At 38.2% G+C, this 12,248-nt stretch overlaps 1 protein-coding gene across 4 annotated transcripts in view; it reads left to right on the forward strand.

Moving 5' to 3' along the window:
- OTUD7A (OTU deubiquitinase 7A) overlaps positions 1-12,248 on the forward strand; it is a 105,963-nt gene that overhangs the window by 52,475 nt on the left and 41,240 nt on the right. For 3 of the 4 annotated variants that reach the window (XM_064157452.1, XM_064157451.1, XM_064157454.1), the window contains exons 4-5: positions 2,248-2,380; positions 9,020-9,171. In XM_064157452.1, the coding sequence (XP_064013522.1) occupies positions 9,024-9,171 (148 nt within the window). In that variant the 5' untranslated portion in view covers positions 2,248-2,380; positions 9,020-9,023. The remainder of the gene's footprint in view (positions 1-2,247; positions 2,381-9,019; positions 9,172-12,248) is intronic. The other variant, XM_064157453.1, reaches the window with a different exon arrangement.

Raw genomic sequence — 12,248 nt, forward strand, 5'->3', positions numbered from 1 at the left:
AGTGGAAAATGTGATCCCTTTTGAGTTTAGGACAAGGACTGCATGAGCACCCTATTGAAGTACTTCCAAAGCCTCAGTAGCAGAATCTTCTGCAGCTCCTTGTCAGTCATTACTTTGATATGACAGACTAAAGTAGGGAAAAACTGGGAACGTGACTACAAATATTCATTCTTAATGAAGAATGTGTCTGCCGTCTGGCTCCAGCAGAGTTGACTAAGACTCCTTCTTACCCTGTTTGAGATCAAGTTGTTTTGAAATGTATCTTTATCTGTGTTTCCTCATTTTCTTTGCTATCTTCACACAGAAGTTGTTGCCAGGACCATACAAATGTAAAGCATGAATTCAGTATCTGTCCCCGGGATTATAAAGGACTTGCAGCTGAGATTACATCTTGCACTTTTTGACAGCGAATCATAAAAAAACAAAGCCTTGAAGCTGCAGTGTGTGCATGAGTAATGTCAAAAAGGGCTGAGCTACATGCATTTCCTTGTACCCTAACAGTGATAGTATCCACAGTAATCCCTTAGATCCCTTATTTACAACATGAAGCTAAACTGCATCATTTTTAGAATAGTTTGAACGGTACATTTGATTTGCTAAAAAAGTTGTGTGTAGATGTATTAAGTCATTTTTTGACTGAAGTATGTCAAGTGCTAGATGGAAAGGGTTTGGGTTTTTGTGCAGCTGATGCATTGGACAAAGCTATATGAATGTTTCAATTGTTTTTCATTAATGTAGCTGGAAAAAAAACCAAACCTGCCCTGACTGGTTATTTCCAGGGGCAGAGATAAAAGTTATGGCTCCTTAGCTGGAGCACAATCATTTGTTGTAGAAGGTTGTGTAACAGAGTTATTTCCCAGTGGCTAACAGGAGTTTCATAGTGTAGATAGTTTGTTATTATGGTACATGTGGAGATGTTGAGACATATTTGCACTTGATGGTTTATTTAATCCCTTGCAGCTGAAGGAGCTTTTGAAAGGTTAGAGCTAATAAAAGTTGCTTCTTTAAGTTGACGAGGGCTTTACAGTTGCTTTTGGCTTGTGGTTGGTTTTGTTGTTGTTGGGGTTTTTTTTAAGTTCTGTGGTGGTGATAAAGGTCAGTGTCACAGGCAAATGCAATTTGACTTCTGCCTATGTTTAATTTGTGGTGTATGAAATTATTCTTTCTATGTTATTGTGAGCTTTAAAATTTGTCTGCTATATGAGGGTATCTGTTATACAGTACATTCACAAGTTTCAAAAGAGAACTGACAATAACTCTTAGGATAGATGTGTGATTCTTCCATTAAAATATATCCCAATTAAAGAAAAAAAAAGGCAAGGAATCTTCTAAAGTATGATATATTATCTCAGAAAGCACTTCATTTTACAGTGGAGTTATTACACAGACAGATAGGACTTTAGGGATTATTTCCATATTTATTCTAAAAAAATATTGAGAAATCATATAATATGCTGTGTTTATAGAATAATTCTCACAAATTCATGAAAATTATGGGACTTGTTACATTTCTGCCTGGTTTATAAAGCATTATTGGAAGAAATGTTATCCATGATGAAAGAGTTTGGGTAAATATCTGTAAATCCTGATTTTGGTAATGCTGAGCTCAGTTAAAAGTATATGAGTTTTGTGAATGGATTAAAAAAGCAGAAACACTGAAAGTGATTTTTGAGTGCCTTTTAAAAGAGTGAAGTCTGTAGTAATGGGATTTTGTATTTGCAAGCAGCAGGACTTACACTTAAGAGACATTACTAGATTATATGCAAAGGGAACTGCTGTTTCTGTTAAAATTAAATAAATCCTGTGAAATAAAGTTGTATTCCTTTTATCTCCATGTGTTTGACCTTCCTTTCCATGGAAGAAAATGGCTTTCCTAACTGAGTCATCTCCTGAATAACTCTTTGCTAGTTAGATTTCAATAGCTTATGGGAAGGAAAGCTTCTGGAGGTGTATTTGGTGAACCTTAAGAATTTTTTAAGTGTGAATTACCATTTCCAGGTAGGATAGTCCTAAGGATATTTTTGTACATCCACACTTTGAAAGAAAATTATTTTATTTGTCTGGGCTGTACCCAAGTAATCTTCTTAATGCAAATTATTGTACATGGTCATTTATTTATCTGCATTAAGAGTAGTGTCCCTTACGCTTCTAAGGTCAAAGGTAAAGTTGAATTTTGCTACTTATTACTATTTTAACAGCATAAAAGAAGCATACTGATTTATATACTACTACTTCTTTTTTCCCCAGATTTCTCAGGGGACAAAATTTTGCTTATTCATACCTTCTACTGTGGCAAAAATGGATTGTTTTCCTCACCAAAAACCAGCAGCATAATGCTCATCTGACACACGCCTCAAGGAACTCTTACTTAAAGTCTGTTGTAAGTAATTCAAATTAAAATCGTGCTTAAAGGTAGCTTTAATCAGCTGTGTATCTATTTACAGCTCATAAGCATCCTTAACAGGAGAACTAAGCAATTTGGCTTTTCAACAGCAGCTATTTGTTCTTAAGTGAAAGTAAAGGAGCAGGTCGATTGCCTTAAAGCAAAGGTTGAGCTGAGCTGCTTCCTGACCACTGCATGTCAGGGTGTCATACCTGTGTGTTCTGTTCCTCTCCCCACATCCCCTGTTCAAGCTGGCTGTGATACAGATCAGAAGCTGTGGGGTTGTGCGTGAATAACATGATTGAGAAGATTGTCTGCATTGTAAATGAGGAGTTGGACTCCTGTTGCTATGACGATTAATTTTAGAATTTGCAGTGTAGAAGTGGGGGGCTGAGGAACTAAAACACGTAGGAAACAGCAAGTGGTTAAGCTGGTCTTCCTTGTGTTGATTACTGAGCTGCCTGCATTTTTGTGGTGTGGTGCCTGTTGGCCCAAGTGCTTCATTTGCAATGCAACGGAGACTTGAGCAAAGTAATTAAACTTCTCATTTTATATATCCTGTAGTGGTTTTTCAGACATCTTGCTTTTTATGTTCTGAAGTACGTTTTATGCAGATTGTATGAGATGTTTTTGTGAGAGAAAACTGTGTTAAGATAAGAGTTTTGGCCAGCATTCCTTCTCTGTTTGAAAGAAGGATGAGATTTGGAGGAATATGTTCAATATTTGGAAACAAGATCTTCCTGCAGCATCAGGAAGAAATTAAAAATGAGGAAAACGAGGAGGAAAAGGGAAAAATCTGAATGAGGAAGAAGATCTAGCGTGTTCATTGTTCTTGCTTCTATAGAGAGATACATTCTACTGGAAGATATGTACATTACTTAATGGAGCTATGCATGTAAGAGGCCTTAAATTAGCATTTGAGTCTCATAGAATCATAGATTGGAAGGAATCTCCAGAGATCATCAAGTCCAACCACCTTGCAAAGCAGGACCACTTAGGACAGGTCACACAGGAACACATGCAGGCAGGTTTTGAAGATCTTTAGAGAAGGAGACTCCACATTATTTCTGGGCAGACCATTCCAGTGCTCCATCAACCTCATAGGATTTTTTTTTCTCATGTTGAGATGAAATTTCTTGTGCTTGAGTTTATGTCCATTTCCCCTCATCCTACCACTGGTGTCCCAGATGAGGGCCACAAGCTACCAAGAGCTGGAGGACAGAAATCAAATTTACTTTTCTGGGGAGTAAAAATGAAAGTACCACACACCAACTGGAAGTTTAAAGGGAGATTCTCTTCACAGGTACATATGTACAGAAGACAGTCAGGTAGAATGAATGCATTCACAAAGTAGGCCTTGTCTATCAGACTAAAACCTTCTAGAATCCTCCACCCCTTCCACCCTCAGCAGGCCTGAGAGTAGGCCAAAACTGCCCTCCCCAGCGTAGGTCGCATGATGCAGCTCAAAATTCCCTGCCAGCCAGGAGCTGTCTCACCCACACAAACCGTGAGGTAAATAGGGGTGCATGCTCCTCCCAGAGAGGTGAAGGGAGGGGAAGAGAGCTGTGTCAGCTAGGCATTGCTTTTAAATAAGCTGTGATACTGGAAAGCAGAATAGAATAGTAATGTTACAATGTCCTGGGATGACCACATCCATCCCCTGAGACTCTCCATCTCTTTTTGAAGGACTTTGTGGCCTTCTTAAGGGAACCTGCCCCCCCTGTCCCAAACCACCACAGCTGGATACCACTGAAAAGAGACTGTCTTCATCCTCACGGCAACCACCCCTCAGATATTTGTAGGTATTGATAAAGCCCCCTCTCAGCCATCTGTTCCCCAGAGTAAACAGCCCCAGGTCTCTCTGTCTTTGCTTGTAATGCATCAGTTCCTTAGTTGTTCCTGTAGCTCTCCGTTGAACCTTCTCCAGTAGTTCCCTGTCTCTCCTGAACTCTACACAATATTCCAGATGTGGTCTAACTAGGGTTGAGTAGAGGGGAAGGAGAATCTGCCTTGACCTCCAAGGCATACTCTTCTTAATGCACCCAGGTATACTATTGGCCTTCTTGGCCACCGGGACACATTGCTGTCTCATGAATAGTTTATTATCAACCAGGACTCAAGGTCTTGCTCCAGCAGGTCAACCCCTACTCTCTACTGGTACATGATGTTATTCCTCCCCAGGTGCAGGACTCCACACTTACAACTATTAGGATTGCAAGGGTATTTCCAGCACAGAAAAGTACAGTACTGACTACTTTACATTTTTGATTGATACCTGAATTTGGTTTTAAACAAAGATCTTTATCTCAGGGAAATTGCACTTTTCTCGGTGGCATTACATTTATCTCTTGCACTGCTGCTTTCTGCTAGAGCACAGTTAACACCCTCTGAGGGCCCTTGTGAATAAAGGGAAGCACGGTAACTGCCTCAAGTTCATTCTTTATCTGTTGTCCTGGAAGAAAACAGAACCATTGTAGCAACAGTGTTGTTTGATCTTGAAAAAATACCAATGAAAAGATGTAGAGGATCCTTACCTGGAAAGTCTCTATCTCCTGTTTGCTGGTTTATTTCAGTTCTAGACCCCTATTTCATTTATCTATGACGTTTTCTCCCTCTGAGAATGTAGTTGTGCTTGAGTAAGAACAATAGCATGACGAAAACTCTCTGAAGCACTATGAAAATACAGTTGTAAAACATGTTTCAGCAGATCATCTGAGCAGATGAATTGATGAATTAATCCCTGTGCATGTGTGCCTGACATGTGATACAGTGCTGTGCATTTTGCTAGGCCATTATCAGTGATGAAGTGCAAGTAAAGGACTTCTCAGCTGTTACCAGTGTTAGAATCATACAATCAACCAGGTTGGAAGAGACCCCCAAGATCATCCAGTCCAACCTAGCACCCAGCCCTAGCCAGTCAACTAGACCATGGCACTAAGTGCCTCATCCAGTCTTTTCTTGAAGACTCCCAGGGACGGTACCTCCACCACCTCCCTGGGCAGCCCATTCCAATGGGAAATCACTCTCTGTGAAGAACTTCCTCCTAACATCGAGCCTATACCTACCCTGGCACAACTTGAGACTGTGGTCCCTTGTTCTATTGGTGTTTCAGAACATTTTAAGGGGATTAAAGTATTTTAAGGTATTGAGTGTCTCTAGCTTTCCATATTATTTCCTCAGTAAGAGTCTATCATAACTCCTAAATGCAGCATCATCTTTTCAATTCTTCTTGTTTACTTTGTCTTAGACTCCAGTAACAGGTTATAACTTGTAATTTTGAAATCAAGCTGAGTGGTGCAGCTGATATGCCAAAAGGATTGGATGTTATCCAGAGGGACCTAGACAAGCTAAAAAAGTGGACACAAGTGAACCTCGTGAGGTTAAACAAAGTCCAGTGCAAGGTCATGCACCTGGGTCAGGAAAATCCTGGTGATCAGTTTAGGCTGGGAAATGATGTGATAGCAAAAAAGGAAAAGGACTTGGGCTACTGGTGGATGAAAAACTAGAGATACATACCTGCAGCCCAGAGGCCAATGGCATCCTGGGATGCACCAAAAGAGCTGTGGCCAGCAGATCGAGAGAGGTGATTCTGCCACCCTGATCTAGTGAGATTTCACCTGCAGTACCGTGTCCAGCTCTGGGGCCCTCAACACAAGAAGGATACGAGCCTGATGGAGGGGGTCTATAAGGATAGGTTGAGAGAGTTGGAATTGTTCAGGCCAGAGAAGAGAAGACTCTGGTGGGCAGCCTTAGAGCAGACTTCCAGTACTTGCAAGGGACTTTGAAGAAAGCTGGGGAAGGACCATTTATAAAGGCATGTAGCAACAGGACAAGGGGCTGGGTTTTAAACTAGAGAAGGGTAAATTGAATTTTGACGTTAGGAAGAAGTTCTTTACCATGAGGGTGCTGAGCACTGGAACGGATTGCCCAGTAATGTGGTGAAGGCCCCATCCCTGCAGGCATTCAAGGTCCGGCTTGATGGAGCTCTGGGCATCCTGATTTGGTTGGAGATACCCCTGCTTACTGCAGGGCGGGGTTAGACTAGATGACCCTTAAAAGTCCCCTTCAACCCGTTGCATTCTGTGAATCTATGCTTGTTATGATTTAATGGTGTGCTTTTTCAGTAGTTCCAGCTTCAAATAAGTAAGCAACTAGTAGATGTTTTAAATAAGTAGCATTTCTGAAAACTTACATATACTTGTGGTTCTTAAAAATGCTTCCTAGCTGGTCTCTGAACTGCACTTAAAATAGTTGAACAATTCTCTTTTCTTGGATAATAGCTTTTCTTTCATTGTTCCCATGGGGCTTTGGTGTGCTGACTGAGGATTCTTCGATATGACTTACCTCATTTGCTATTTTTTCTCCTTGTGTCTAATGTTCGGAGTTTGTCTGCACAAGATACTGAGGAAAATTGATGCAAATCAACTAAGTGTAGGAAGTTAAAGAGGGCAGCCTAAACCTCACCTAGTCTCTGTGTGCACTCTCCTGTCCATAATTTAAGTGGCCTCCAGTGAATTTGGTTTAATTCACTTCAAAGGCAAGATGAGCCAAACCAATTTAAGGCCACATTTTATTCCCAGATAAAAATGTTCGCAAAGTAATTTAATGGACGTGGGCAAATGCAGTTAAATTACTTTGAGTTAATTTCCCAGACTTTAATTGTGTAGACAAACCCTTCATCATAATGCTTGATTGCAGCTTTTATTTGTCTTCTTTTTTGTTCTTCACCTTTTTGTTCCTGTAACTTTTGCATTTCATACTTGAGAAGATAGATAGCAAATATTTGTACTAATGTAACTAAATGTTAACCATGTTATCCTACATGTTTTGAGAGTCTGCATTCTATAATCAATGTATAAATACCTCACTTTGCCATCAGGTCTAGTGTGTGTTGCCTCTTGTTAGGTACCTGCCATCGTTTTGGCTGCTTCAGCTAATGCCTTTTAATTCATTGCCATAACTGCACCTGCTGTCAAGATCTTACCCATCCAACAACTTTTTAAAGTGTTTTTTACAGATTTTGCAAAACTGAGTGATGATTACTGCAAATAAGTTGTGACTGCTTGTCCCTTCTATAATATAATTACACAGTGCCTCTTAATGGAATGATTTACCATTGTGGAGGTAGAACTCAGTCAAATGCAGCTTGAGATAGTCAGAGATACTGTTGAGTAATTTGCCAGAAAATTTCTCCTTTCAAATTCTGAGTAGCACAATGTCAGATAGAGCTGTCATCAATCAGGCTGGAATTTTAAAAGACTTCAATTTATGTAGCTTCTGCTTTGGGATTTCACTGAAATTGAGTTATTTCCAGGTTGAAGTACTACAGTTCAAGAGGTAGTGCTTTTTGAAAGCCAACTAACAAACAGAGAAAGAGAAACCAGATGAAAATTGTATACAAAAATAGTACACATTCAAAAAACCCTAATTTTTATTTTCTTTCTTTGAAAAAGGTAATTATTACTGAATTTCTTCCTTTCAGAACTTCAAGTCAGCATGTTTCAGCTTTGATCTAACATAATTGCTATGACAGATTTCTCCAAGGGGTGTATTTTAGAGAAGTAATAAATAAATAAGTGTCATTGGTTTAGTGTAGTCACTCTGATGGTGTTTAGTGGTTGAGTAAAACACTCATCTGCAAAAGATGCCACTCTAAATACTGAATTCTGACTTAGTGTGTCAGTATGACACCAAAAACCCATTTGAAATCCCAGATAATAGTAAATCTCTGTTAAATGTAGTCATCAATTGCTGGTCCATTTAAATTCCAAATAAGAAAATAAGCTATTCTTCTGCAAGCAGTAAAATTAGTTATAAGTATTCAAATGTATGAAGAACTAAGTGATGTGAATCTAAGAAGGGCCAGAGGTTTTCATCCATTGTTTTTTGAACCAGTCTAGATGCTTAACTGCCAAAGTTTAAACCTTCAGCATTAAAGAAACAAGCAAAGATCAATAAAACTATTGCCAAATACATACTAATTCAAAATAATTAACACTTTCAGAAACATTTGGAGTTTAAAAAAAAATCTTTCTTTGAAAAGATACTTTTTTTCTGAAGGGACTATTTGTTCTTATGCCAATTCTTCAAATACAATCACTATGACCTTTGGAAAGGGACTATAAAATACTACTGTGAATATAAGGTGGCATTTTCACCAATGTAAACTGTTGCATAAACTCATTTTCAGGAAGAATCTCACTTTTAGACTTCTGATACTTTCTTTGCATCAATATCTAAATCCCATCCATATGTGTCTGACCCATCACAGTATTTTTGCATACCTACTTTAGAAATTGAAGGGGTGAAGAACTGAGTGTGAGCACTGACATTGATATGATGGTGACTGTGTTTAGCTGGGTTGGAGTCTTCAAGTTGTAGAATTATTTATAACTTGCATGTAAGAAAAATAAGTAAAAATATGAAATGTGAAGAAAGATAAATCCTTCCAGTGTGAGTAATTGACAGTTTCTAGGCTAAGGCAGAAATGGATGACAAATGCTGTTTATTTTAATATGCTGCTACTTGAATGCTTTAGCATTTTTAATGGTCTTCTTTGGAGAAGAGAGGAAAAAGTGATTGTACATCACTTTCCAGTCTATTCTAAAGTCCTGTCTCTTTTTCCTCCCTTTGCAGATGGATGCCTTCTAGCCAACCAGCAAGTCCTGCTGCTGCATGTCTGGCAGCATCTCTGAATGATCACATGACTCTTGATATGGATGCGGTCCTGTCAGACTTTGTTCGGTCCACAGGGGCAGAACCAGGTCTGGCAAGAGATTTACTGGAAGGTAAGCTTTCAGGTTGCAAATATTTCCTATGTTCATTGCTTGCCTAAAGCAAGAACCAGTTATCAAAAGACAACTGAGGTCTATGAAAACAGACATCTCTCAGTATTTCTTAGTAAGTCAGCTCTTTAATAAGCCAACTCTAGGATATATTAAAGTGTTTTCAGCTAAAGCCTTAAAATGTGCTTAATGTTGGGTTGCTGTATTCTGCTATTGAGTCATGCCTTAAAAGTACAGTAAATGTTTTCTCTCACTGCAAAACAACAACGAAGTTTGATCTGAAATCGACTTACTGTCAGGTGGTAGAGAAACCAGATTTATTTTGAGGCCCCAGTGATTAGTATGGGTACTGTAACTTCATGGTATGGGAGTCAGGTGGCCAGACTGAAAAACAGCTAGGCCATATCAGAAAAATAACTGGATCTCTTTAGTTATTTTATTGTAGTTGTGTGAAGTTTATAGGTTTATAAGAGAAAGACACTTTTGATATTTGAAGGCATTCTGTAATTTCTTTTTTTTTTCATCTGCTGTGGGCTAACAACAGTTGTGAAGATGGAAAGTCAGAAAAGAGTGGTGATACCTGTGTAAATTGTGAGGCTGTTCTGTGATCTTGATACATAAACACTGATCTTTTTCTGTGAAAGTTGGGGTTTTTACACTCTTAATATGCTTTAAGAAATTGTGTATTAAAAATACTGAACAGCACAGAAGGCTTAAAAGTATAGAGCAGGGTATATATCTCCTTTTTTTTGCAAGGGCACTTTTGCTTCATTGTGTGTCTGCTGAAAGTTTTAGATTTGCTGTAAATGTGGCTTTTTTAAATTGTTGTTAACTTTGGAGTTTTCAGTGATAAGGAATTGATATATTATTAATACAGAGGTGCCCACAATTTTGCAGCATTTTCCAAGTCATCTGTATAAGGTGCAACAAAATCTTAGAATACTTATCTATGAATACTACCATCATTGGCTGACAATATTTTGCCTGACTGATTTGATCAACCTGTCTTTCTAGCCTCGACTGTCTTCATCTCTTAGTCTTGCAAACAATACTAGAAGATGTTTTTCTAGCATTTCCAGGACTTTTTATTTCTTGCCTATTTTTTTTTTCCAGACCCATTTCTTAATATTGTTTCCTTTGTTCATCTTTGGGAGGAAATTTCTTGAACTTCAGTATCCTTTAGACCATCAAGGATACCAGTTTCTGCTTCCATATCCAGTTACTGTAATAGATCAGTGGTTTTGCTTTGATTGTCCCGTGAGACAGTATTGTGCACAACGTGTGGTGTCCTCCTCAGGAACAAATGAGTGAGTTAAGTACGGAGACTGTTGTACAAATAGTTATAAAAAAACCCAAACCTCTGTATTGCCTACAGGTTTTCTAAATTCCCAGAAGCTGCCTTAAATATTTCCTCAGTTTGTGTTCCTATATTCTGCCTGTCCTGCTGATAAAATCCACACAGTTTTTTTTCTGCAGAGTTGTATTGAGCACAGCTGCTTGTCTCACTGAAACATTCTGCTGCTTGTGCTCCAGAAAGTATCCATTCTTCTGTTCTTGGTTTGAAATGAAGATGCAGAGATTTTTTTTAATACAATATATACACACACATATATTGCTTCTAATTTACTTGTGTCTGGTTCCCTTTGGCAACTGTTAGTATCCTAAAATAAATACTGGAATCAATTAGACAGAAGGGCAATTTTAATAACTTAAACTCCACATTTCACTTCCTGTCTCTGTATTTTCTTTCACCTTTCAGAAGAATGTATACAGAAACATTTTGGATACATTGCTCTAGTGTAAGGATTCTTTTTGCAATTACATTGCACATGCTGCTGTTTGTACCTTTGGCCAAGTTTGCTTTAGTATTGCACAGGGAGCTTGTGCTCAAGTCTATGCTCAGTTTGACATTTGAAAGTTACCCCTTTGTAGAATTCTGTGCAGTTGCTAAACTGTTGAGTTCAGATTTCACAGACTTAAAATCTTAAAGTCATCATTTCAATAGTATAAGAACATTGCCATGCATGTGAAAACAGATGTGTTTGCAGACTTCTAAAGCTGAGTTCTGAGTTCTGCCAAAGAAATTAATTTTCTTTTCATGACATTATTATGTTATTATTTAGAAAAACTTAATCTATTCAGTCATTCAGTAGTGGATAAAATTGCTTTAGAAATTGCTCAGTCTGTGTTGGCTCAATGCATATTTTTGTGTTTCATTTGTGTTTTTCAAATCCTACTCCCTTAGTCTGAAAGGCCAGTAATAGGTTACGTGCTATTTGCTGTTCATGTGATAGAACTATAGGAACTTGGAGGAAGTACGAAGAAGCGTATGTGGAGCCAGAAGGGTTTTAGCACTGAACAGCAGCACATGTTCCTATACTTTCATAAGGCGTCTGTCTTACTGTTTGGGTTTTCTTGAGTATTGTAAAGAATCTGTTACAGATTATTCTCATCATATGGTACATTTATCAACAGCCCATTTCTGCTGTTAAGGAAAACTTTTTAAACTTAAGACTGTGATCTGATATGTCATACAGCTGTGTGTTACAGTTGATTCAAGGATTTTCTTCCCCCCTTTATTAAGCTGTATAGAAATATTTCAAAACTAAGGTCTTTTCCCAACTGTTCAATGTGACAGTGGCAGTATTTATGACTGGATGTATTTTGTGAACGTACACCATTTATATTAGATAGTAAATAAGTATAGCAGAGACTGTTAAGAGTTGTGTAGTCGTATAACAGGCATATTGTAAAGGATGCATTGTTACAAAACAGATGTTTTGATGCCACAGGTTTGTTACCTTTCTACTCACATGCCTTTAGGAAAGATACACAATCGTGTGAGTAATCAAAATTTATTCCTCTTCTCTAATGTGCTATGAACTCAGATAAATGAAAGCTTAGAATATAGATTTAAAGTGTGAATATTCTCTCCCTTTCTGTGTCCAGCTCTTTTCCCTTAGTTTTGAACATCCCAATAACTGCATGCCCACTTCTAGGGTAATAACTCAAGGCATCTGAGATCATGAGAAAAATCCTTTTATGGGTACTATGTACATCTAACTCAAACTGCATCTTAT

The sequence above is a fragment of the Pogoniulus pusillus genome, chromosome 17, assembly GCF_015220805.1.
Source record: "Pogoniulus pusillus isolate bPogPus1 chromosome 17, bPogPus1.pri, whole genome shotgun sequence".
Taxonomy (NCBI): domain Eukaryota; kingdom Metazoa; phylum Chordata; class Aves; order Piciformes; family Lybiidae; genus Pogoniulus; species Pogoniulus pusillus.